At 47.1% G+C, this 26,286-nt stretch overlaps 1 protein-coding gene across 1 annotated transcript; it reads left to right on the forward strand.

The window, feature by feature from the left end:
• Nucleotides 1-18,784: 18,784 nt before the first annotated feature.
• On the forward strand, nt 18,785-22,483 carry THBD (thrombomodulin). Its single transcript, XM_012463434.3, has one exon. It carries the CDS (start codon nt 18,785-18,787, stop codon nt 20,675-20,677), a length of 1,893 nt encoding a protein of 630 aa, XP_012318857.2. The 3' UTR covers nt 20,678-22,483.
• The last annotated feature ends 3,803 nt before the right edge of the window (nt 22,484-26,286 follow it).

Below are 26,286 nucleotides of genomic sequence, written 5' to 3' on the forward strand. Positions count from 1 at the left end.
TAAATCATCCTGTTATAAAGACACATGCACACGTATGTTCATAGCGGCACTGTTTACAATAGCAAAGACCTGGAACCAACCCAAATGCCCATCAGCAATAGACTGGACAGGGAAAATGTGGCACATATACACCATGGAATACTATGCAGCCATAAAAAATGATGAGTTTGTGTCCTTTGTAGGGCCATGGATGAATCTGGAAACCATCATTCTCAGCAAACTGACACAAGAACAGAAAATCAAACACCGCATTTTCTCACTCATAGGCAGGTGTTGAACAGTGAGAACACATGGACACAGGGAGGGGAGCATCACACACTGGGGTCTGTTGTGGGGGGCCAAGGGAGGGACAGCAGGAGTGGTGGAGAGGTCAGGGAGGGATAACATGGGGAGAAATGCCAGATGTAGGTGCGGGGGGATGGAGACAGCAAACCACATTGCCATGTGTGTACCTATGCAACAATCCTGCATGATCTGCACATGTACCCCAGAACCTAAAGTACAATTAAAAAAAAATGAAAAAAAAAGAAGGAAATTATGTTTTCTCTCCCACAATTGCAAGTTTTTAAAACATCTTGCGGGGTGGAGTTGGAGGAAGTTTATATGGGAATTTTCTGTACTTTCTACTCAATTCATCTGTAAACCTAAAATTTCTCAAAGAAATTATATTTTAAAAAGAATACTGAATAACCCCCAAAGAAAACAGGAAAAGAGAACTGAAAGGAAGAGAAGGAGGAGGAGGAGGAAAGTGGTAAAGGTAGAAAAGGAACTGAATAACAAGCCTAACCCCAATAAACTCATTCTATCTACGAGTACTTCTAAAACAGGTCAAAGAATCTGTGGTGATAGACAGTAGAACAGTGTTTGTCTATGGAGTGGGACTTGCATAGGAAACTTACGAGGGGTTATGGATGGTTCCACATCTTGACCAAAGTGATGGGTACAATGGCATATACATTTCTGAAAATGCATTAAATTGTACAGTTGGGATTAGCACCTTTCTCTGCATATACACCTTAGTTCAATCTGATTTCTTTTGAAATAAGATTTACACACAGTTAAATGTACACATTTTAAGTGTATCATTCCATGAGTTTTGGCAAATGCAGATATCTGTGTAACCAACATCCTGTCAAGATAAAGGACCCAGATCATCACTCTAGGAAGTTCCCCCATTCCCCTTCTCAGTCAATTTTCACTTCTTCCCCAGCTAGAGGTAACCACTATTTTGATTTCTCCCCATCATGGATTATTTAGCCTATTTAACATATGATATAATTCAAATCAGACAGAACATACTGTTTTATGTAAAGCTGCTTTCACACAGTGCAATGTTTTTGAGATTTGTCCATGATGTATGTTCACTTTCAATTGCTCCTGCGATTCCCCGTCTCAGCTTCACTAACACTTGTGTGTCCATTTACATTTCTTCTCACTTGCTTCCTTTTGTTTAAATCATTTCAGGGGTCGAGATGAAGTTACATGCTGGATGTCAGAGTTACACAGACTTGCGGGTAAATACCGACTTCACTGCTGCTCCGTGACCTTGGCCAGGCTAATTTTCCCAAGTTGATTTCATCTTGAATAAAATAGGGATAATAAAAGTAATTTGCTGTGAGGATTCCATGTAATGTGCTTAATGTCCTTAACGTGGTACCTAGCACAAAGTAAGTCATCGGAAAATGGGATGGATGAACAAAAAATGATATGCAACAGTGGACAAGTCTTGAGGTCCAATAAATAGCCAAAAAATGGAAATGCTGGCACCAAGAAATGTGGTAGAGATTCTAGAGTTCTCCATCAGACATCTATAGAATAACTGCTTGCACGTTTTATGACTCATCCAAGGAAAGCTGGTGTAATGACATGGCAACATGCGTTTGGCCAGCCTGGGAATCAGCATTCCTGGGAAAAGGACTGCCATTGTAGACCTTGCCAAAAAGAAGTATCTGAAGAAGAATGAGTCTGAAGGTCACTATTGCCATGAACTTCACATACACACCTCATTTTACCAGAAAATTCAGAGCTTAGGTGCCCATACTCTTGATACAAAGCTTCAGGCAAACAAATCCACGTCCAGCTCAGGCTTCACAGGTACTGTGTTATCCACCGTGCTTTCTTTAAAGGGATACAACATGTGGATGGCAGAACCGAGAAAATGTTTCCTTTTAATAACATTATTGGTGCTGACACTTTTATTACTAGGCACTTTGATGGGTGATGTTCCTGATAATGGGAATTTTTTTTGTCTTCCATTAGATTGCTAAATCAAATAAAATCCCTCCAAAAAATGAAGGATTGTTACTCCCTGTAGTGCTTTCCTGCTTCTAATCATTTCTTTTCACCATAAACATGGTTTAAGCTTGACAATAGGGCTTTGTGTGCACTCTGAAACTGAAGGAGGAACTGACAGCAGCTTTTCACATTTTCTGTTTCAGGTTATAACAGGGTTCAAGATGCGTACTTTCACGGAAAATGATGTTTCCATTTTTTCAATGGTGGTTTGGCTGAAAGGGGTGGATCGAGAACAAGGAACATTAACTGGTAGAGAGAAAGAAAACACGTGATCAATAAAGAATCCCCTGATCACTGTGTGGGCTGTAAACAGCTGGGATCAGACCACCCATTCTGCTGTGTCCCAGGCTCTGTGCCTCCTGGAGGCACGGAATAAACCAAGTCTGCAGGGAGTGGCACGTGCACACGTCTTTAATTTCCATTTCCTCATTCTCCTCTCTCATATTCTACTGCTCAATAAGAAAGAAAAAGAGTGTGAGATATCGCTAATAAACTGATCCTTTCAAGCTCAGGCTCATAGCCCTGACAATCAGATTTCTTAAAGTTCTTGCTGCTAAATCCAGGTGAGTTTTGTTTAAATGACAAAGAACAGATGCTCTCCTATGAGGACTAGAGTGCCAGAAACACAAAAGACCAAGACGTTCTTGATGAAGAGGATTTATTACATCATCAGGGCCATCTCCCCTCGGAATCAGCAGACAGGACTATAGTTTTAGTGAGATTTAAAAAATTTAATGGAATTCAGAAATGAATCTCTTAAGTGGAATCACTAAACTCAGTTCAGTGAGAGATGGTTGATAGTTTCAACTCGTTTTATTCACAAGCCGTTAAGATTTCATAAGATGCAGCCCAAACTCTGTAGTTGCTCATGTGCTAAACCAGAAATGCTAGGGCAATTCTGTCAAAGGATTTTTTTTCCCGTTGCTTTTATTATTAATCCTTTATTGCTCTTTGACTCTAGGGCTTCAGCCTGATTGGCCTGATGCAATCACAGGGTCCTTAAAAGATGGCATATCAAGGCAGAAGGGTTAAAGATATGACACACAATCACAAGTCAGAGACAGAGGTGATAAGATGTTGCATATGCTCTTGACTTTGAAGATGGAGCTAGGGGCCTCAGGTCAAGAAATAAAAGTGACCTCTGGAACAGATAAGGAAAGGATTCTCCCCTAGATTCTCCAGGAAGAGAGCAGCCCCGATGATGCCGCAATTTTGGACTTCTTACCTCCAGAGCTCTATGACGATATGTTTGTGTTATTTTTAACCACTAATCTGTATAATAGGTGACAGAAGCAATGGAAAACTACAATACTCCATCATGGAAAATACTAAGCTGCTCGGTACAAATGACAGACATTTAAAGTTTTTTTAAAAATAACAGTTCTGTAATATAAAAGTAATGAAGTGCTCACTGAAGGGCAGTCAGAACAAGCATATGCAGAAGAGTGTGTGAATGAGTGCAGTATCTGTAGGACAGTGACCACGGCGTCCATTTGCCAGCTTGGTATGAGCTAATTTTTGAGATGGAAACACCTTCATAGCAGAACAAAATGATCTGGTTAACTCAACAGAGAGGAAAGGTCTTGTTTTTGCCTTAGGAGCTGGGAGCCTGAGCGTGGAGGAATGTCAAACAGAGACTTAGGGCTTATCAGAAGCCACACGATACAGGATGCCAAGAATCCAAGAGGCCTGGTTTCAGCCACGCCAGCTCTGAGATCTGTGGTTCTACTGGGAGTCGGGAGGAGGGTTTTTTCCTTTTTAACTGAAGGAATAGAACCACATTTTTCTCTCTTCTTGCAATACAAAACTGTGGTCATCTCAGTCCTTATTCTGCCTTCTACAACTTCCTAAATACTTACTGTATTTCGCTTCTCCATTTTGCCCTCTTCCTCCTTAACACCCTCTCTTTCACTCACCATAATTGCACAATAGTGATGAGAAACATCCACAATGAACAGAAACGAGACAGAAAGGGTTCTTCCCACCATTGTCGCTTGCATTTGAATACAAGGCTTCTCAGCCGCTGGGCTTTTTTCCTCGGTCTATATACCGTCTTTGAAGTAGAGAACGTTTTCATAAGCAAAGCCTGCATCTTCTAAGATTTTGTCTTTATTCATGTGTGTAGGGTTTGTCTTTATTCATGTAGCAGGCCCAGTCTGGTCAACTGCCTGTTTCTCTATGACCCATGAGCTAAAAATGGTTCTTTTTTTTTTTGCATTTTTTAATGGTTGGAAAAAATCAAAAGAAGAAAAAGATTTCATGGCATGTAAAATTATGAAAATTTCAACGTCTGTAAACAAAGTTTTGTTGGGCGACAGCCACATTCATTCATTTACATATGGTCTGTGGCCGCTCTCCTGTCACAGCGGCAGAGACCAGCTGGCCTGCAAACTCTAAAGTACCTATTATCTCTGCTTCTTTACATACAACAGTATGAGGTTGGCAGTCTGGCTGGGGCTATGAATTCTTAATAATTTTAGCATCTTGGATTCCTTCATTCTTCCTCTTTTCCATCGTATGGCGTGACTTTCAGCTTCGTGATAACAATGCCTTCTGCACCTCCTGTCTCTGCGCAAAACTTTGACAAATTACATTTATCTTGGCTTGAAGGTAGAGTTCCAGTACCCCATCGGGATAAGGTTTGTGAAACCTGTGCCCTTGCAGGTAGACACTGTGGCTGCAGGGTCAAGGAAGAGTCGGTGGGGCCAGGGCCCAAGGTAGAAAGGCCAGGAGGAAGAGATGGGTTAGTGGGGATATGAGCAGGGCCTCAGAGGCCACGTCATTCATGCTTCACATACAATGAGCCAGTGTTTCTCAAACCTGTGCATCAGAATGCCCTGGAAAGCTTGCTAACACCCGGATGGCAGGGCTCAAGCCCCAGAGTTTCCGATTCAGGAGGTTTGAATTAGGGCTTAGGAATCTGCCTTTCTGACAAGTTGGTAAGTGATAGATGTGTTCACAGAGAGAAGATAAAAGCTGATGCTGACAATGTTGGCCACTTCTTTTCCATACTCCTCAAGAGGATCATTGAAACCGTGGAGGAAGGTAGGGGAAGGGAGGTGGAATTCTGTGCAGGCTGGTCTCAATGAGGCCGTTGGGTTGCCCAGGGGAGTGTGTGTGCAGCAAATTCCCCAACACCGTTCGCCCCAAGACCTTGTCAACAGGCAGATTCTGATGCAGGAGGTCAGGGGTGGGCCAGAGGGTCTGCATTTCTAACGGGCTTCCAGTGATGCTGCTGGTCTGGGACCACACACTGAGGGGCAAGGCTGCTGGGCACTGCCTTGGTTTGCATACCCTTCCTCTTCCTCAGCCTGCATCACAGCAGGAGCATCCTCTCCACTGCCAGCTGTCCTTCCTTCCACCAGAGGCAGCGGTGCTCCAGCATTCTGGGACCATGTCCACATCTTTATCATTTCAACTGAGCCCTGGGGGACTGACTTATTTAAATGACATTTTCAATTCTTTGGAAAAATGCTGGGCCAGAAATGGAAACAGCAGCAAACACTTTCTGGGAAACAGGAAGCCAACTATTTTGTTCTCGACAACTATTTTCCCCCTGATTCACAGCCTGCTTATTTTCCAAAGAAATAAAACGTTAGATAGCAGGATAATACATGAAAATGATTTTCACGCTCAAGACCACAGGATGACAGTAGAAAGAGTGCCCACTAGCAGAGAACAGAGGGCTGCAAACTGTCTCTGGCATATTTCAAGTTCTGAATTCACTTATTATCAGCTGTTGGTGTTTATCCTGTTCGCAGTAGAACCAGCTGGAGTTTTAAATTTGCACCGTGGGTGATGCTGCCAAGATTATCCCTTGCAGCTGTTGGCTCCATGCTTCTTCAGTGGCCAGCTGGTTGTCAGAAACATAAACTTAACTACCAGTCCCAAGGAGGAAGCCGCCTGCCCTATTGTCTATGGAGAACAGACAATGCGTCCCACTGCCCTTCTTTCCTGCAGGGTCCTTTAAGGGACCCGGAAGGCTCCCTCTTGCCATATGTCCCAAAAGTCCTTTCCAAAGGAAAATAAACACGAAAGAGGCATTTTTGCTAGTGCCTCGCTGGGATCTGGCTTCAGAATTGTTCCCGATCTGAAAAGTCTTCTCTATGATTTGGATGTAGACTGAATGTTTCCCGATCATTCCTTCCACTTTTGAGCACCCGTGGTGGGTGGGCCAGCTCTGGGTGGAGGTAAGCAGGGTCTGCAGCACCCCTAGTGGGAAGCCACTCCCATCCTCTTCTCCCAGAGCTGGATGGAGCCTCAGTCACTGCCAGGCCTGCGAGTAGAAGAGGGATTTCTGGATGATGGGATCAAATATTGGCAGCCCCTATCTCAGAGTAAAGCCCTCTCCAGCACCCTCCTCTCTGTGACATCTTCACTCTGGAAGGCTATTCCACCCAAGCTGAAGATGTCCCCAGTCTGTTCACCCAGAGCTATCAAGCCATCCTGCAGGCTTACTCTCAGCCACCAGAAGACTGGAGTAGCTAGTCTGCAGTTTTCAGTCCTGATGGAGCTAGATATTGATGAAAATAAGACATCTGCCTGCACCAGCTTCTGCAAATTCCTAAAAGACCTTTGTTCAAACTTACCCAATAACGACTTGGTCAGACAATGAGGGTTTCAAATATTCATTGTTCTCATCACTGAGTTTTGGAGAGGTTTGCTACTGGCAGTAGATAACCGATTGTGTGGGGCTCCACCAGGCCTGCTGCTTTCACACAACAAAGGCAGAGTTCAGTGGTTATCACACAGGCTGAAAGGCCTGCAGCTGAAATGTTTACTCTCTGGCCCTTGACAGACACCGCATGCCAACTTTGCTCTAGGGCATCCACAGAATTCCTCCAGATATCTGGGTCTTAGCAAGTACTTTTGTTTATCTGTCCTTCTACAACTCAAACCAAGAAGTCAAACATTTAGCAACTCAGTAGTCCACTGGTAATAACATGGAGTGAGTTGGAATGGGTCTCTAAGACACAGCCCGGCTGAATCCATGTGATAAAGTCTTTCCTCTTATGAAATGTGTTTTTTCGGGAAACACTCGCTGAGCTCAGAGGGTGCAAAGACCCCAGCCTTCTCAAGATGACAGGAGTGGCTCTTTCAGGCGGCAGCCTTTTATTAAATTCTTGAAAATCAGTGAGTTACGAGGGAGTCAGAATAGCTTCTGTTTTGCAAGAGACTGCAAAAATGAGAGTGTCTTACCAGCCAAATTACATTGAACTTACTAGTTTTACTTATCAAAAAATAGTTTTACCTTTTTTTAATTAAGGAGTGGAGTCTTTAACTTATGAAATAAATGTTGGTAGAAAATATAAGAAACAGAACCAAGTGAAAATCCTTCTGCTTCAAACCAGAGGTAATTACGTTACCAGCGGCAACTCCATACAGGTCTGCAGCAACCTCAATCCTTGGCTCCTCAGAAGAAAGAATTAAGCTGAGAGGCAGTAGGAGAGACTGAGGCAAGCTTCAGAGCAGGAGTGAAAGTTTATTACAAAGCTTTAGAGCAGGAATGAAAGGAAGAGGGCCAAGTGGGCTACTTGAAACACAAGTGCGTGTTTTGACTTTTTGACTTTGGTTTTATATGTTGGCATACTTCTGGGGTCCTGCGTCGTTTCTCCCCTGATTCTTCCCTTGGGTTGGGCTGTCCACATCCGCAGTGGCCTGCCAGTGCTTGGGAGGGGAGCATGCACAATTTGTTTCCTGGAGTTGTATGTATGCTCACTTCAGGCATTCTTCCCTTGCCAGTCAAATGTCCCTAGAGGGTCATATACCAATTAAACTCTGCCGTTTTGCCTCTTAATGCACAAGCTTGAGCCCACTCCCCCAACTCCTGAGATCTTATCTGGAAACTGCCGATCTCCAGTTTAAGGTTTTTTCTATTGATAGGGAGACTGCCTTTCCCGGGGACTGGCTGCAACAAATTATTATTTTAGAAAGACAGTTAACAACTGCTGACCATCACCTGATGGTTGCCTGACATTTCTGGTGGTGAAGGAGCCCTCTCTTGCCCTGCTCGTGCCTGACTAGCTACCTACGGCAACAACTTCATATATAAATATATATATATCCTATATCATATATAGTATTTCTTTCTATATTAGGTGTATTTACTTTCATAGCTTTCCATCTACTGGCTCTATCAGTTATACTTTGATAATAAGAATATCAAATATACTTATTGCGCTAACAAAATGTTCAGATCTCTAATTTTTACTAAAGATTAAAGGCAAGCACTAAATATGCACAGTTATAGTAATGATAGATATTTTCATTGCTGAATTTCTCACATTTAATACACTTAAAAAATATATTAAAATATACTTCTGCAAAACAACATTAGAATATATAGTTCCAATGATCTTACTCTCCTGCCTCAATAAGTTTCGTTCTCTGCACATGCTCACTTTTAAGCCTCTTGTCCTGCATGCCTTTGAGGCCTGAACTTATCCCACAGGAAATGTGTGCCAGCAGCCGAAGCAGAGCTGACATGTCTCAAATAGCGCTTGTGGATTTCTTGGCTTCCTTGTGAGGTCTTCAAGGACAGAGTTTCCGAGTGTAAGAGCATTCCTTTCAAATATGCATTGTTTTCAATAAGAATATAATCGGCTGTGAATAAATATTTTGTAGAAAATGAAGGGAGAGTCCGCCGGGCACGGTGGCTCAAGCCTGTAATTCCAGCACTTTGGGAGGCCGAGGCGGGTGGATCACGAGGTCAAGAGATCGAGACCATCCTGGTCAACATGGTGAAACCCCCTCTCTATTAATACAAAAAATTAGCCGGGCATGGTGGTGCGTGCCTGTAATCCCAGCTACTCAGGAGGCTGAGGCAGGAGAATTGCCTGAACCCAGGAGGCGGAGGTTGCGGTGAGCCGAGATCGCGCCATTGCACTCCAGCCTGGGTGGAGCGAAACTCCGTCTCCAAAAAAAAAAAAAAAAAAAGAAAGAAAATGAAGGGAGAGTCTAACATGGCACAAATGCACCTTGACAAAACAACATTCCAGAAGCTTCTACTTGACTGACTGAGACAGTTCTGTGTTCTTTTTAAGTGAATACTTCTTAATTCAGGGGTTTCATCAACTTGAATGGGGAAAGCATGACTTCTGTATTGTCACTAATCGCAACTGAAACAGCATATCCCTTCCTTCTAGGAGGAAAGGAAAGCAAAGCCAAGGCAAATACCAAGAGCAGTGTTAGCAGGACCTGAGGCTGCGACCAAGGTGAGTCACGGACACTTCGTCCCACACTACTGCTGTTGCAGGTCTGTCTAAATGCTGTCTACACTGCTCACCACTTCGAAATTACAGCGTTTAAGTGATGCACCGTGAGAACTTGTGTTTTAAAATATCCCACAAGAAGCACTTACATTTGATATCACATACTGGCTTTTTTTGAGATTTTGATATTTCATTTCAATATGACTGGATTCCTTTGTAGTGCTGTGTGTTTCATTTGATACATTTATTTAAAGTAGTATTCTGGAAAGGGGACCGTGGGCTTCAACCAACTGCCAGAGGACCCGTGTCCCAAATGCCTGTTCATCTCTTGCTCACCACCTATTGGCCTAAGCAGAAACTACCAGATACATGTTCCAGAAAGAGACATTGCCCAGCAGGCAACCTCTAGGGCTCTCTTGCTATTTTCGCTGGTCCTCCACTTTTCTCAGAAAACACCTCTTTTTTTTTTTTTTTTTTTTTTTAAACGGAGTCTTGCTCTGTTGCCAGGCTGGAGCACAGCAGGCGCAGTCTCGACTCACTGCAACCTCCGCCTCCGGGGTTCAAGCGATTCTTCCGCCTCAGCCTCCCGAGTAGCTGGGACTACAGGCGCCTGCCAAACGCCTGGCTAATTTTTGTATTTTTAGTAGAGACGGGGTTTCACCATTTGGCCAAGATGGTCTCGATCTCTTGACCTCGTGATCCACCCGCCTCGGCCTCCCAAAGTGCTGGGATTACAGGCGTTAGCCACCGTGCCCGGCCAGAAAACACCTCTTTAGACGAGGAGATATATCAGGGCACTGAGTGAGAAGACCGAGGTAGTGTCCTATGAATCTGTTAGACACAAAAGTCTCTTTAGTCCCAAAGTGGGCCATCTTGGATGACTGACCCTGAACAGATCACTGGGCATTCCTGAACTTCCTTTGGCCCCGTGGAAATCCACTAGATGTGGATCCAAAGCTCTGTGTCAAGGTTGACAGTCATTGGTGCTCTATCATGCCTCGTGCAATAAGCCCCTGGCTGCAGGAAAAGGCTTAGAGGTACACCAGCAGTTTTCATGTCCTGTGATTTAAGCTCTCATGCTTCATTCATTGGGGCAACATATGTTCTTCTTCTTAAAAACAGCTTTACTGAGATATAATCCACACATCATACAGTTTACCCATTTAAACTGTACAGTTCAATGGCTTTTAGTGTTTGCATAGTTATGTAAATTAATTCTAGAACCTTTTAATCAACCCAAAAAGAAATGCTGCAATCATTTGTAGTCTTTTCCTAGTTTGCCGTTACTCCCAATCCCTAGGCAACCACTAATGAAAGCTTCATCTCTCTAGATTTGTAATTCTGGACACTTCATGGAAATGGAATCATACACTCCATGTATGGAGTGGCTTTTTGGGACTGGCTTGTTTTGTTTAGCATAATGTTTTCAAGGTTGTGCATGAATCTGTACTTCATGTCTTTTTATTGCCAAGTAACATTTCATTATATGGACAGGACATGCCACATGTCATTCATTCATTCATTCAACAGCTGATTGATATTTGGGTTCTTTCTATTCTTTGGCTATTAAGAATAATGCTACTGGGGCCAGGCGCAGTGGCTCACGCCTGTAATCTCAGCACTTTAGGAGGCTGAGGCCAGTGGATCACAAGGTCAAGTGATTGAGACCATTCTGGCCAACATGGTGAAACCCTGTCTCTACTAAAAATATAAAAATTAGCTGGGTGTAGTGGCAGGTGGCTGTAGTGCCAGCTACTCAGCAGGCTGAGGCGGGAGAATCGTTTGAACCCGGGAGGCAGAGGTTGCAGTAAACTGAGATCGTGCTACTGCACTCCAGCCTGGGTGACAGAGTGAAACTCGGTCTCAAAAAACAGAAAAGAAGAAGATATACAGCTATATTTTCTTCTAAGGATTTTCTAGTGTTAGTCTTATATTTAGGTGTTTTGACCATACTGAGTTCATTTTTATTTGCTGTGAGGTAGAGGTTCCTCCCTACTCCATGTGGATATACAGTTGTTCTGGAATCGCTTGTGGACGGACTATTCTTTCAGTCATCTTGGCACCCTCGTGGAAATCAACTGACCACGAATGTGAGGGTTACTTTTAGATTCTCAATTCTAGTCCGCTGATTTGTGTCCCTCTTTATCCCAAAACCATATTGTTTTAGTTCTGTAGCTTCATGGTAAGTTTTGAAATCAGGAAGTAAGTGTTCATATTTTGTTCTTTTCCAAGATTGCTTTGGCTTTTTAGAGTCATTTGAACTTCCATGCAAATGCTAGGATCAATATGCAAATTTCTGCAAAGAAATAAGCTGAGATTTTGATAAGGTATTGCATCAAATTTGTAGATAAATTTGGGGAGTATTTCCACCTTAATCATATTAAGTCTTCCAGTCCACAAGCATAGGGTGTCTTTACGTTTATTTAAGTCTTTTAAAGTTTCTTTCAGCAATGTTTTGTAGTTTTAAGAGTATATGTTTTGCATTTCTTTTGTTAAATGTATCCCCAAGTATATTATTCTTTTTGATGCTATTATAAATGGAATTGTTTTCATAATTTTCATTTTGTTCATTATTATCTTATAGAAATACAATTGATTTTTGCCTTTCAGATGGAACTGCCATCTTCCAATAATTTGCCAAAGTGACGAACACAAAGGGAAAGAGGAGAGGCACTTGATGTATGTTCTCTAGGCCTTTTAGAAAGCATGGAGTCGTTCCTTTGGCCACGTATATGCGAATCTGTAAGAAAGGTGATATTGTAGACATCAAGGGAAAGGGTGCTGTTTAAAAAGGAATGCCCACAAGTGTTACCATGTCAAAACTGGAAGAGCCTACAGTGTTACGCAGCATGCTGTTGGCATTGTTGTGAACAACAAGTTAAGGGCAAGATTCTTGCCAAGAGAAATAATATGCGTATTGAGCACATCAAGCACTCTAAGAGCCGAGATCGCTTCCTGAAACACACGAAGGAAAATGATCAGAAATAGAAAGAAGCCAAAGAGAAAGGTACCTGGGTTCGACTGAAGAGCCAGCCTGCTCCACCCAGAGAAGTGCACTGTGTGAGAGCCGATGGGAAGGAGCCTGAGCTGCTGGAAACTATTCCCTATGAATTCATGGCATAATAGGTGTCAAAAAAATAAATAAATAAATAAAAGACCTCTGGACTATAAAAAAAAAAAGAAAGAAATATAATTGATTTTTATGTATTGATCTTGTATTTTGCCAATGTGGAACTCCTTTATTAGTTCTTAGTTTTGTAAAAAAGTGTTTTCCTTAGGATTTTGTATATACAAAAACGATAATATCATCTGCAAATAGAGATGGTTGTATTTGTCCCTTTCCGGCCTGCACTTTAAATTGCCTTTCCATAGCTAACTGCGATGTTGAATGGAAGTGGTAGATCTAAGCAGACATTCGTGTTCCGCTCCTGACCTCAGGGAGGAGGCTTTCAGTGTTTCCCCACTGTGTGTGATATTAGCGGTATGTTTTTTTTTTTAATAGGCAACACATTTTATTTTACAAATAATAGACCAACAAAGTCTATTCTAAAGAATGGATCAACAAAGAATTGACCACTTTTATCCTGTTTCTTTAATAAAGCCTGGGTAAGAGCCAACATTTAGCAAAATATTTGTTTTGCTATTCTGACATGCTGCAGTTATTAGATAACATTTGCTTAACAGACATTCATCTTTCCATCCTTGAATTTACATATTGCTATGTAGCCATACAAACTTAATTTTTATGTTTGCATTTCAGTATTCTTAGTGTATTATAAATATGGCTAAGGTATGTATGGGGTCAGCAGAATGCCATTGGGGCCCCCTTCTGTCTCTGGGCTCCTTTTCATCTCTGTTCTAACATTCACACACTAGCTTTCAATAAAACCAGTGGACATCTGTTCACTGCCCAGGTAGTCTGTCCAGCCTCCTTCACAGACATCAAGCAGAAACTCCAATCTAAAATTCTAGGCTTGGCTGGGCATGGTGGCTCATGCATGTGATCCCAGCACTCTGGGAAGCTGAGATAGAGGATTGTTTGAGCCCAGGAGTTCGAGACAAGCCTGGACAACATAGTGAGACCCCGTTTCTAGATACACGCACAAAAGAAAAAAACCAGCTGGGTGTGGTGCACATACCTGTAGTCCCAGCTACTCTGGAGGCTGAGGTGGGAGGATCACTTGAGCTGGGAGGTCAAGGCTGCAGTGAGCCATGATTAAACTACTGCACTCTAGCCTGGGCTACAGATTTTGAGACTCTGTCTCAAAAATCAATCAATCAGTCAATAAATAAATAAAAACCCAGACTTCCTGGATGGATACCAGTGACCACAGGAGCCTTGATAAAGCTTTTTTACTGGTAGTAACAACTGTATTTGTTAAACAGCTGCTGTGTTCCAAGAAAGGTAACAGTCACTGTATGTACATTCTCTGTTTTGATTTTACACTAATGCTACATACTAGATATTATCTCTCCAGTTTTAGGGAAGGAACACCAGAGAGTGAAATAACTTAGCCAAGTCGGCTGGTATGTGACAAAACAGGGACTCAGACACACTCCACATTGTAGTTTGCAGTTTTTTCATCCTTCTCACGTAAGGATAGTGAAGCCTTGTTTCACCACGTGCTAGCTGTGTGGCCTTGGAGAGTCACTGATTCTCCCTGGCCTTCAGCTTCCACAGCTGAGGCAAGGAGGGCAGTCACGATGGATGTCTCCAGGGCAGATGGGAAGCCTGAGACAGGACCTGCTTCAAGTTCTTCCCTATGCCTCCGTCCCTGATTTTTTCACAATTACTTATTGTTATTAGCGGTAAAAACGCTTGGCTGGAACAAATTTAATCCAACAGACATTTGGTGAGTCTCTACCACGGACAGGAAACCATGCTGGAGGCCGAATACAATCAGAGGCCGAATCCGAATTCTAGGAACTTGAGTGTTTTCTTTTTTGCTAAAATTTCTTAAGAGTTGACATGTCTCCTCCGTTCTAAGTGCTTTACATGTATAACCCGTTTAATCTTCATCCTAACACTTTGAAGGAGGGACTATTCCCATCACACAGTTGAGGAAACTGAGGCACAGAGGGGAGGGGTTATTAGTCAAATCTTAAAACAAACAAACAGAAACTTGTAAATGCTGGAGCTGGCTCTCCAAGGCAGCCAAGTTGTCTCCGAAGCCCACCCTTTTAATTAACCCTGAGGTCGGAGGACCTCCACCCTTGTCTTTGCAGGTGAATGGGAGAAAATCACCCTGGAGAGGACAAAGAAACATCCACCACAGTTGCTCCGATAAGTCCCGGGCACTGTCTAGTTACAAAGTGTGCTGCTAAGTGTAAGGGGTTGCTAAGATGTGTGGGAATCTGGACTCTAAGTGCAGCAAACCGTGTGGTATATGCATGATGAGGTACAGAGCAGGGAGGGAGTGGGGAGTACTAGGGAGCTGACAGAACGTCCTGTGTATGGGAAGTCACGGACAGATCAGTTCTGGTTTGCTTATGCAGAAGCACTTGCTGATGGGGAAGCTTGAACTGGGACTTGAAAGAAGGGAAAGATTTCAGTGGGTGAAGAGCCTGGCAAAGACGAGAATGCTGCTGGCAGAGGAAGAGACGCGGGCGGTGGTGAGCCGATAAGGTGCTTCTCTGACAGCGAGCAGGAGCCTCTCTTGCCAGGATGTTTCCACATTCATGGAGACCAATAAGACACGGGTCCTTGAAGCCTTGTGAGGTGGAAGAGGTGCAGGCTCTGGGTCCAAATCCCAGCACAGCCCCTTGAGTGCAAATTTCCTCATCTGTGGCCACAGAGTAGAGGCACTATTGCGAGCATCTTCAGTGTGGAAGGGAAAGAGCATGGGATCTCCCAGTAGGCGGGAGCACACTGAGGGAATATGAGGATCAGAGTGGCCTCAGCCACGGTGGAGAGAAAAGAAGCAAGGAAAAGAGCTGGGGACCCAACTGTCTCAGCATAAATTGAGAAGGCAGGAGCAGTGATCAGGGGAAACAAGACACAAAAACTGGACAGGATGAAGGAGAGTAGAAAGTCAAGGGCAAATGCGTGGCTTCAAACCTCAGTAGACCAACTATCGATACTGGGAAAGATGTGGTGGGGGTCCCTTTTAAAACACACCCTCCCCAATCTCCTTGGGCACTGCTATCACTGCCGGGGGAATGGGTAAGTTCACAAAAGGTGGGTTGTAGAGATAGATGAAGAAGACCACCAGCAGAACCTTGAGAATGGCCACTCTAGTGGGTGGGGCAAGAGGGTGCCAGGGGCCTCCCCAAGCTCATAGGAGAGGAGGGGAGGAAAATACGTGTCTCAAAAGTTACTGGAAGAGGAGCCTTGAGAATGGTGAAGGGTCACAAGTGCAAATGGCACCAAGGCTTCTAGAAGGATGGCCGAAAACAAGATTTTGGCCACAGTATTTAGGACCTGATGGGGTCCTTCAAGGAAGCTGTTTCAGGAGTAAAGCAAGTCTTCGCTGATGACCCACAGTGAGGATGCTGAGCCAGGAACTGGGTTAAGGAGTGGGAAGTGCAAGTGTCATCTGCAAAGAGATAGGAGGGAGTGGCACACCCTGGTGTGCAGGGGGCACAGATAGGAAGATGGGGTGAGGCAAGAACAGAGACAGGGGACCTTCACTCACCAGAAGGTAGTTTAAAATATGCAAAGCCTCCAAGGTATTGTCTGGAGAGGAAAAATGAAGCTGCTGAGGGCATGTCCTGGAAGGCAAAGGTATCCTGAGCACCAGGGGTAAAGCCCTGACGGGTGGGAAAGCCAAATGGGTCATGCCCACTCCTCCTTCTACAGGGCAACCCAGACACTGTGGTACCACCCATGGGGCAGTGCTCTGCTTCTAACTGTTGTTGCTCTAGCTTCTTTCTAACATAGAAACAGCCAAAGTCTGCACCTCCTCGGATAGGTTGATTCAAGTTTCACAGACATCACTGAGTTCTCAGTGGACTCAGTTACTGGGGCTGTTCTCACATTTTTCTTTTTTTTTCTTTTTCTTTGCAAGAATCAGTAATAGGTGCAAGCAGACCCACATAGGACGTCCAGTGAAACATGGTGCATCAGCTGGAATCCCATCCAAGAACGCAACCAGCCGGGTGTGTGGGGTGAGACCTGATCCTTTAATGTCCCTCAGTCCCTTTTAGGGCTGGCAGGCTCAGAAGGGACCTGCTTATCACCCCCAGGGCCCCATTCCTTGTTTAATGCTTTGCTATCACAGTCTTGAAATCCTTGTAATTGAACACGGGACCCCACATTTTCACTTTGCACTGGTCTCTGATTCTGTAACTGATCCTGTCCCCTCTCTTGTCTCATCCACTCCGCAAATTGTCCCCACATTCTAAGACCCTTCAGCAGTGTCCCCAAGAGGTTCCTGCCCCTATCTGAAGCTTCACCCTCAACCCCATGGCGGCACCCCAGGCAGCCCTGCTTCTGGGTCCCGCATGGGCAGGCTGTGCACCGGAGTCACGACCCCTGATTCAGCCACCAGCTGCCTGCTCCCGCCGGGGACAGCCCTACTGTCCTATCTGCTGCCCTTCCCTTCCTCTTCCCAGGGGTCCGGGTCAGGTGAGGTGCAGCTGTGCGCATTCTGGGAGCTTCAGACCCCTGTGTCTGGCAGCTCCTCGGTTTCCGGGAGCTGGGGCGGCCTTCCCAGGGCAGAGCTCAGCTTAGCGGGATGTTTTGAGGCTCTCTGCCCCAAGGCGCTGGAGGGTGTGGAGTGGGACAGTCGTGCTAGCCCCTTTCACTTTCGGAGTGTCCACGCTCCACCCACTTGGTCACTGCGGGTCAGTCCAGTCCAGCCCGGCCCACCCCACCAGTGCGTGTCTTTCGCACGTGCAGACGCCATACTCTCTGTTCTCGTTTAATGTCCGGGATTTACGCGACCCTGGAGGCAAGAGGTAAACGCCGCGGAATCCACACGGAGCTGCGGGGGTACGGAGCTTCCTACCCCAGGGGGAGGCCTCTGCGATCCCAGACTTTAACCCTTTTTAGCCCGAAACTTCTCCAACTTCCTTGGCTTTGTTTAGAGCTCGACAGCGCCGCCGCCTGGCGCTCGTTGTGAGGACGGTGGAGGAGAGACGCAAGGGTGTTTTCGAACCTTTTGCCTCTCACTGTTATGGGGGCGACCCGAGGAGGCGGCCCACTCCTCCGCATTCCCAGTAAGGAAACTACCGGATGAGGTCGAAAGTGACAGATTCCTATCTCCGCCTCCAGCCCTCCTCACCGCGCCCATCCACAGGACCGTGGCTCCTCAGCGCCCTTTGCCAAGCAAGTGGCATTTCTGTGCACTTCGGTATCAATGTGGCCTCTGGACGAAATGGAAACTTCCCTTGCTGACCTGGGTGGGATCCGCTGGAAGCCCGCAGCGCCTCCCCGGGGGGCTGCCAGCCACCCTGTTGGGGTGCGAGATGCGCAGTCCCTCGGAAGCTGGAGGGAAACCGGCCAGGCTGATTCGCTCCCACGCGCCCGCCCCTACCCGGCGCCGCAGCAATTCACCTGCCACGGCCTCTGAGCGAGGTCAGGACCTCAGGCGCCCTGATAGTGTCCCCGCGCCTTCCTCACGCGGAGAGATGGGGTTGCCCAGGGACTCTCGGGTCCCTGACCAACCTTGGGGCAGGGGGCGCTGCTGTTGGACCAGTCTTCCCCGCCCTGTCCCGTCACCCCAGCCACACCCACTGTCCTCTGCAAGCGCTCCGCCGGTTCCCTGAGCCAGGCACCCTGGCAGGGGACGGGATCCAGCTTTCTCTCCTTGCGAGCCTGTCTTTGGGGAAGTCCACGTCCTAGACAGTCCCTCCCAAAGTCCCCTTCGTGCCGGTCACCCCTCCCAGTGTCCTGCATGTTTTGTGCACCATCTCCCCCACGCCCCATTCAAAGCCCTCTTCTCTGACGTCTCCGATTCCCAGAGCTCTGCAATGCGGGCTTTCTTTGGAAGTGGCGGCAACGTGTATGAAAAGAAAGGAAGGAGGTCCAAGAGATGAAGGAGGGCTGCACGTGTGGGGGCCAGAGTGGTGGGGGCGGGGACAGTCGTCTGGCTACAGGGGTGCTGGCCTTTCCTGGCGCCTGCCCCTGCCGGCCCCGCCCGAGAACCTCCCTGCGCCAGGGCCGGTTTTACTCATCCCGGCGAGGTGATCCCATGCGCGAGGGCGGGCTCAGGGCGGCCAGAGAACCCAGCAATCCGAGTATGCGGCCTCAGCCCTTCCCACCAGGCACTTCCTTTTCCCGAACGTCCAGGGAGGGAGGGCCGCGCACTTATAAACTCGAGCCCCGGCCGATCCGCATGTCAGAGGCTGTCTCGCAGGGGCTGCGCGCCGCGGCCAGAGGCGTCTGGACTGAGATGGACAGGAGAGGCTGTCGCCAGCGGCGTCCTGCGCCCCTCTGCTCCGGCACGGCCCCGTCTCAGTGCCTGCGCTTTCCCCGGCGCCTGCAAACGGCGCGCCTGGGTGACATGCTCGGGGCCAGCCTCCTTGGCGTGCTGGCTCTGGCCGGCCTGGGGCTCCCCGCACCCGCAGAGCCACAGCCTGGTGGCAGCCAGTGCGTCGAGCACGATTGCTTCGCGCTCTACCCGGGCCCCACGACCTTCCTCGCTGCCAGCCAGATCTGCGTTAGACTGCAGGGCCACCTAATGACAGTGCGCTCCTCAGTGGCTGCCGATGTCATTTCCTTGCTACTGAGCGGCGACGGCGACGTTGGCCGGCGCCTCTGGATCGGCCTGCAGCTGCCACCAGGCTGTGGCGACCCCAAGAGGCTCGGGCCCCTGCGCGGCTTCCAGTGGGTTACGGGAGACAACCACACCAGCTACAGCAGGTGGGCGGAGCTCGACCTCAGTGGGGCTCCCCTCTGCGGCCCGTTGTGCGTCGCGGTCTCTGCTGCTGGGGCCCCTGTCCCCGGCGAGCCGGTCTGGGAGGAGCAGCCGTGCGATGTGAAGGCCGATGGCTTCCTGTGCGAGTTCCACTTCCCAGCCACCTGCAGGCCCCTGGTGGTGGAGCCCGGCGCCGCGGCTGCCGCCGTCCGGATCACCTATGGCACCCCATTCGCGGCCCGCGGAGCGGACTTTCAGGCGCTGCCGGTGGGCAGCTCCGCCGCGGTGGCGCCCCTCGGCTTGGAGCTGAAGTGCGCCGCGCCGCCTGGGGAGGTCCAGGGACACTGGACTAGGGATGCGCCCGGCGCTTGGGACTGCAGCGTGGAGAACGGCGGCTGCGAGCACGCGTGCAATGCGAGCGCTGGGGAGCCCCGCTGCCTCTGCCCAGCCGGCGCCGCCCTGCAGGCAGACGGGCGCTCCTGCACCGCACCCGCGAAGCAGTCCTGCGAAGACCTCTGCGAGCACTTCTGCGTTCGAAACCCCGACGAGCCCGGCTCCTATTCGTGCATGTGCGAGACCGGCTACCAGCTGGCAGACGACCTGCACCGGTGCGTGGACGTGGATGACTGCATGCTGGTGTCCAATCTGTGCCCGCAGCGCTGTGTCAACACTCAGGGTGGCTTCGAATGCCACTGCTACTCTGGCTACGACCTGGTGGACGGCGAGTGCGTGGAACCCGTGGACCCGTGCTTCGGAACCAACTGCGAGTACCAGTGCCAGCCCTTAGGCCAAACTAGCTACCGCTGCATCTGCGCCGAAGGCTTCGCGCCCGTGCCCCAGGCGCCGCACAGGTGCCAGATGTTTTGCAACCAGACTGCCTGTCCAGCCGACTGCGACCCCAACACCAAGTCTAACTGTGAGTGCCCTGAAGGCTACATCCTGGACGAAGGTTTCATGTGCACCGACATCGACGAGTGCGACAACGGCGGCTTCTGCTCCGGGGAGTGCCGCAACCTGCCCGGTACCTACGAGTGCGTCTGCGGGCCCGACTCGGCCCTTATCGTCCAGATTGGCACCGACTGTGACACCGACAAGGTGGACGGAGGCGACGGCGGCTCTGGAGAGCCTCCCGTCAGCCCGACACCGGGCTCCACCTCCAATCCCCCGGCCGCGGGGAGCGTGCATTCGGGCGTGCTCATAGGCATCTCCATCGCGAGCCTGTCCCTGGTGGTGGCACTTTTGGCTCTCCTCCGCCACCTCCTCAAGAAGCAGGGCGCCACCAGGGCCAAGATGGAGTACAAGTCCGCAGCCCCCTCCAAGGAGGTAGTGCTGCAGCACGTGCGGACCGAGCAGACGCCGCAGGGACTCTGAGCGACCTCAGTCCAGGAGCCCGGCTTTGGCGTGGCCTTTCTCTCGCTCCTGTGCCTCCTCACCCTCAGCTGTACTCCACTGCTACCCAAAGCACCTTAGCTGGATTACAGCTGGAGAAGGCCCGCCCCGCCCCCACCAAGCTGCGTTCTCTGATTCCATGTCCAAATGGGGAGGGGGTGATTAGAGGGAGGAGAATGAGCCTCAGCCTCTTCCATGACGTCACTGGACCGCTGGGCAGAGATGATGATTTTACGACGAAGACAAAGACTGCGAAGTGTCCCAGCTCCTCACCACTGGGCACAGGAGGGTGAGCTTTATTGGTTGGCGGCCCTTTGGGCAGACCTTGACCTCGTGGGCTAGGGATGAGCAAAATATTTATTTTTTTAAAAGTATTTAGGCTTTTGTTTGTTTCCTTTTTTCCTAGTTGTATGTCTCCAGTATCCACTTTGCACACCTCTCCCGTCTCTCTCTACAAACTCCCACTTGCCATGTGGCAGATAAACTATCTTAGTGAATTCTTTTTCCTAGCCCTCTCACATTTATGAAGCAAGCCCCATTTATTCGCCATTCTTCCTAGTTTTCTCCTCTCAGGAACTGGGCCAGCTCACCTGAGTCGCCCTACCTGTGTCATCCTAACTGTGCCTGACCCTATTTCTTTTGCCCTTAGCTGTCTGCTCAGACAGAAATCCTACATGAAACAGAAACAAAAACACTAAAAATAACAATGGCCGCTTGCTTTTTCACCAGATTTGCTAATTTATCCTGAAATTTCAGGTTCTCAGAGCAAAATATTTTTAAACAAAGGTTGAGATGTAAAATGCATTAAATTAATATTGCTGGACTGTCATAGAAATTACACCCAAAGAGGTTTTTATCTTTATTTTTTTAAACAGTGAGCCTGAACTTTGTGGTTGCTTTGATTTGTACTGAAAATGGTAATTGTTACTAATTTTCTTATGCAGTTTCCTTTTTTGTTATTATTACTTACTTTTGACAGTGTTGAAAATGTTCAGAAGGTTGCTCTTGATTGAGAGAAGAGGCAGGCACCTTCCAGGAGACAGTTTAAGAAAGTTTTGAGCTTCATGATTCATGCCAGTTGGTAATTGTCTCTCACTGTTCTTGTCACTGGTAGACCTAAATAAAACCAGCTCTACTGGTCTTTGGAAGGGAGCTTGGGAATAGATCCTGGAGGATGCCCAATTACGGCTTAGCCTTAATCAGGTCCTCAGAGAATTTCTACCATTTCAGAGGGGCCTTTTGGAATGTGGCCCCTGAACAAGAATTGGAAGCTGCCCATGGAAGCTGGTTAGAGATGCAGAATCCTAGGCCCCACCCCATCCAGTTCATGAGAATCTATATTTAACAAGATCAGCAGCGGATGAGTCTGGTCAGTAATTTGAGGTCAATGGTTCCTGACTGCTTCCAATTTTCTGGAATACATTAAATATGGATCAGTTATAAGTAGCAGGCCAAGTCAGGCCCTTATTTTCAAGAAACTGAGGAATTTTTATTGTGTAGCTTTGCTCTCTGGTAGAAAAGACTAGGTACACATCTCTAGACACTGCCACACAGGATCTGCAAGGTCTTTGGTTCAACTAAGCTAGGAATGAAATCCTGCTTCAGTGCATGGAAACAAATGTATCATAGAAATGTATCTTTCGTAAGACAAAGATTTTCGTCTTCTTTTTTGTAAACTCAACATATTTGTACATAGTTATTTATTTGTTGGAAATAAACTAGAACACAGGCAAAACCTTTGCTTATGACATCACTTGTACAAAATAAACAAATTACAGTGTGCTCTCAGGTTGTGTGTCTGTTCACTTTTCCTCCCCCAGTTCCCTCATTTTAAGCCATGCAAATGCTATGAGATGCATGAAGGGCTGCCCTGCACCCCAGCACTCATGTTGTCTGATGATGGCACCCTCTCTGATTTTCAAAGCTCTTTCCAGAGGCTATTACTTTCACTGTAGAATGACTTCATGCGATCTCCGTATGCACAAAGATTTATTTATTTCCTTCTGTAACCATAACAACTTCATATATGAAGACTTGTTTTCTGTGCTTTTTAGTACATTACAGGATCATTTGTTGGAATGAATTAAATAAACCCTCCCTGGGGCATCTGGCGAATCCCAGCTGTGTGTCCTGTGTATGGTTTGGCATTATCTGCTCTGCGAGATAATGTAATGACAAATTCAATGTAGTCAAGAAGGATCTCAGTCGGTGGCTCTAGTTCAAGTATTCATTTCTAAAGGCATGAAATCATTCCCATCTCTGTTGGAGATTAAAAACTTTGCCTTTTCAACACACACATTTCTTGGGCTCACTTTCCTAGGATGGTAGTGCCGGCTCAGTGCAACATGCAGGGCTCGGAAAGAGTTTTTAAAGACAAAATTAAAAGAAAGCAAAGCCCAGGCGAACATTCAAACACTTTATGTGTCTGGATAATGCCACATTTGTGAGTTTTAGTTTGAGTGGTTATTGTGAGAACAGGGTTGGAGATGCAGTGATGACTGTGTGTGTGTGTGTGTGTGTGTGTGTGTGTGTGCTGGTGCAGCTGCCACGCGCAGTGCCCTATGGGGATAGCAAGCTGAGCCAAGCTCCCCCTAAGGAGTAGACTAAGTCTTTGTGAAGGAAGAGCTACACAAGCGGGGACAGGAAAGGTGCAGATAAATGGGGCTGGGAGACCAGAGGAGACAGTGACACCTTACAATTTGCTCCAGATACCTAGCCTTCTGTTTTTCAAGAGGGTCAGCTCCCAGTCACTGTCAAATTGACTTGCAAGGGCTCATTGCGTTAGGATTTCTTCTTATTCCAGAAGAGGGCATCTTCTTAAGGGACACTGGAAGACCAAAACACACTTTCAAAACCCAGAGGCAAAAACCCTTCATGTCCTGAGCAAAAACCTAGGACATTAGTTGTTTTAGGCCCTGAGCTTCCCTGTCTGCCTCACTTCCTGCTGCCTGAGGGATCAATGGTTCTGTTTACAGTCTCCTCTGAACTTGAGATTCTCAAAACAGCTAAATAGCCACAGTGCCTCTCAGAGAAAGACACCAGGACCATATAAACACATCACATCAGTTAGCTTTAAAAACTATCCCCCTGCATGTACAATCAGCGTAGACTTTATGAAACCAGAGCCATGGGATCAACCTGTGCCGTCTCTGCTTTCTGTTCACATCATCGGACATACAGGTCCGAGGGAGACTCCCAGAGACCAGTTGCTGTGATATTTCACAGCACGAGAGGCCGGGGCAAGAAAGCCAAGGTAGTATTTCTGGATAAGCCAGCATTCAAGTTTTTTTTTTTTTTTTTTAAATGTTTTCTAGTCTTTGGTTATAAAGTAAACAGAATTCAATTTTTAAGTCAAATGACTTGTTCTTTTTTTCCAGTTCTCACCTCTTTTCTTGGATTGGTTCAGCAGCTGTTTACTGAGCACTTACTCTGTGCCTTTCACGGTGAAAGGCACAATGAGAAGCCCCTGCCATATAAAATAGACTGTGGCAGGAGAGAAAGATATGAAACAACTGATCACCCCCAAATTGTACTTCACTTAGAAGCAGTGATAAGTGCAGGGGAAGAAAGGCACAGCATACTCTGAAACGGTGCAAGAGGGAGACATGATTTAGAGTGAATGACTGCAGGGCGCTTCCTGGACAAGATGACACTTAACACCAGACCTGAAGGGGAAGGACGGGTTTGTCAATTGCAGACTGGAGAGGGAGCAGTCCAGGCTGGAAGGGCTGCGTGTGAGAAGGCGCTGCACCAGGAAGACCTAAGCGCACTGGTCATAGTGAACTAGGTGCTGCTGGCTGCAAGGGAGGCTGAGAGGTGGAAAGATACAAGCAGCAGGAGAGGACTGTAGGGGTTGTAGGTCAAAGACACTGAAAGGAAGACTTTGAAAGAATGACATTGAAAAATGTTCTAGGTACAAATGGGGGCACTCAAGGAGTTTGGATAAGAGCATGCGGAGATTCAATTTATGTACTGCATTGTTTGGGAAGATGACAACTACTTCTAGACATATTTACATGTCCCCTTGGGCAGAAACTGCGCAATTTCTGCTGTAAGCACCCCACAGGGCTAATACCACCTGGATGTGATCCCAGCCTGACACCTGCTGGTCACATGGCCATGGGCACCACGTCACCCTTTGAGGACTGTGAGAGGGGTGCAAGCTACCTCACAAAGTTTCCAAAGAAATTAGATGAGGCAGTAAGCTCAGTTTCTGGCCCCCAGTAGATGCCCAGTAACTGTGCCCATGAACTGGTAGATGCATAAATGAGTACAGAAAAAAGCTGTGTTGGAATCATGAGTGTCTTAGGGGTAAACTCAAGTTTGTATAAAATGGAAACTGTCCCATCAGGGGAAGATGCAGTCACTTGGAAGTGATGTTGTCAATGCTGGTGGATCCGTAATGTTGGATTTGCAGGCATCCATCATAGCTTAAATGGGAGATTTTTGTACCAGGTGAGAAGTGACCTGCAATACCCAGTCACTGTAAAATCCAGCTTCAAAGGCTCCAGCCTATTTTCCCTACTCCAAGGCCTAGTCAAGTACAGGGGGCAGAGACTCTGTCCGCTGGTATCCCAGGGAGGCTCGGAGGAGAAAGAACGTGCTCCAGAGTGCTCTTCGCCATTTCTTACGGCCCAAAGGAGAAAGAGAAACACAGCTCTGGCCCTGGCAGAGCCAGGCCTCCTATTGGAGGCTATGCAGGGAGGTTCCTGGTGTGACGGTCCTTCGGGTGACATTATGGTTGCGGATGGGGCCAGGGGACAGAACAGCCCCACCTTCTACCTTCTGGAGATGCCTTCTGTTGTCTGTTGAATGCAATTCCTTATTATATCATCTATTCAAGGAAAACTGAGGTTGCAAAGAATACATGAAAACACATTTTCTTCATGGTTATAGCTCCGTGGGGGGTACCCAAAATACATCACCTGACCTTTAGAGGCACTTCTTCATGAAACAATACAGGCGACACCCAGTTCTTTCTTTCTTTTCCGGCATGAATGCCCTGGGTTCAGTGCTATCTCTTTGTTTTCAGTGTTCCCTTTCTTTTTTTTTTCAGTTATCAGGTTCAGATATAGGCAAACAACTGATTTCCTCTCACAAGAGAAACTAAATATTGTTTTAACAAGAGACTCTAACAGAATCGAAATCGTTTTCAGAGTGTTTTGAAAGTGTGATTGTGAAAGACGAACCCTGGGGATGGGTTAATTCAAGGTCACGCCCAATGGAGACAGTGCAAAACACACAGACAGCAGAGGGTTTCAGGGATCCAGTGAGAAGCATTAAGAGTCAAAGCTGGGGTCTGTGACAATTATGCCACCTGGGCCACAGGCCAGATGTTTTTTTGAATCTCTTCCTGACGGAAATCTTCTGTTAAAATAGGAAATTTTATACAGATCTTACCCTGAGACAAAACTCACTTATCTTCCGCATATTCAATGCCTGGCAGCACAGCCTCTGTGACTGCCCGTCTCAAAGCTTTCTGGCTTCTCGCTGATGCCGTCCCTAAATGCGAACTCACCCCACTGTTGTCCGGCAAACCTGTGTTCGACTTGGTAAGGAGGAGAGGGGCTTTTCAACATTCTCCCTAATTC

This window comes from Aotus nancymaae, unplaced genomic scaffold (assembly GCF_030222135.1).
Source record: "Aotus nancymaae isolate 86718 unplaced genomic scaffold, 86718_ANA_hifiasm-v0.15.2.pri h1tg000001l, whole genome shotgun sequence".
Classification (NCBI taxonomy): domain Eukaryota; kingdom Metazoa; phylum Chordata; class Mammalia; order Primates; family Aotidae; genus Aotus; species Aotus nancymaae.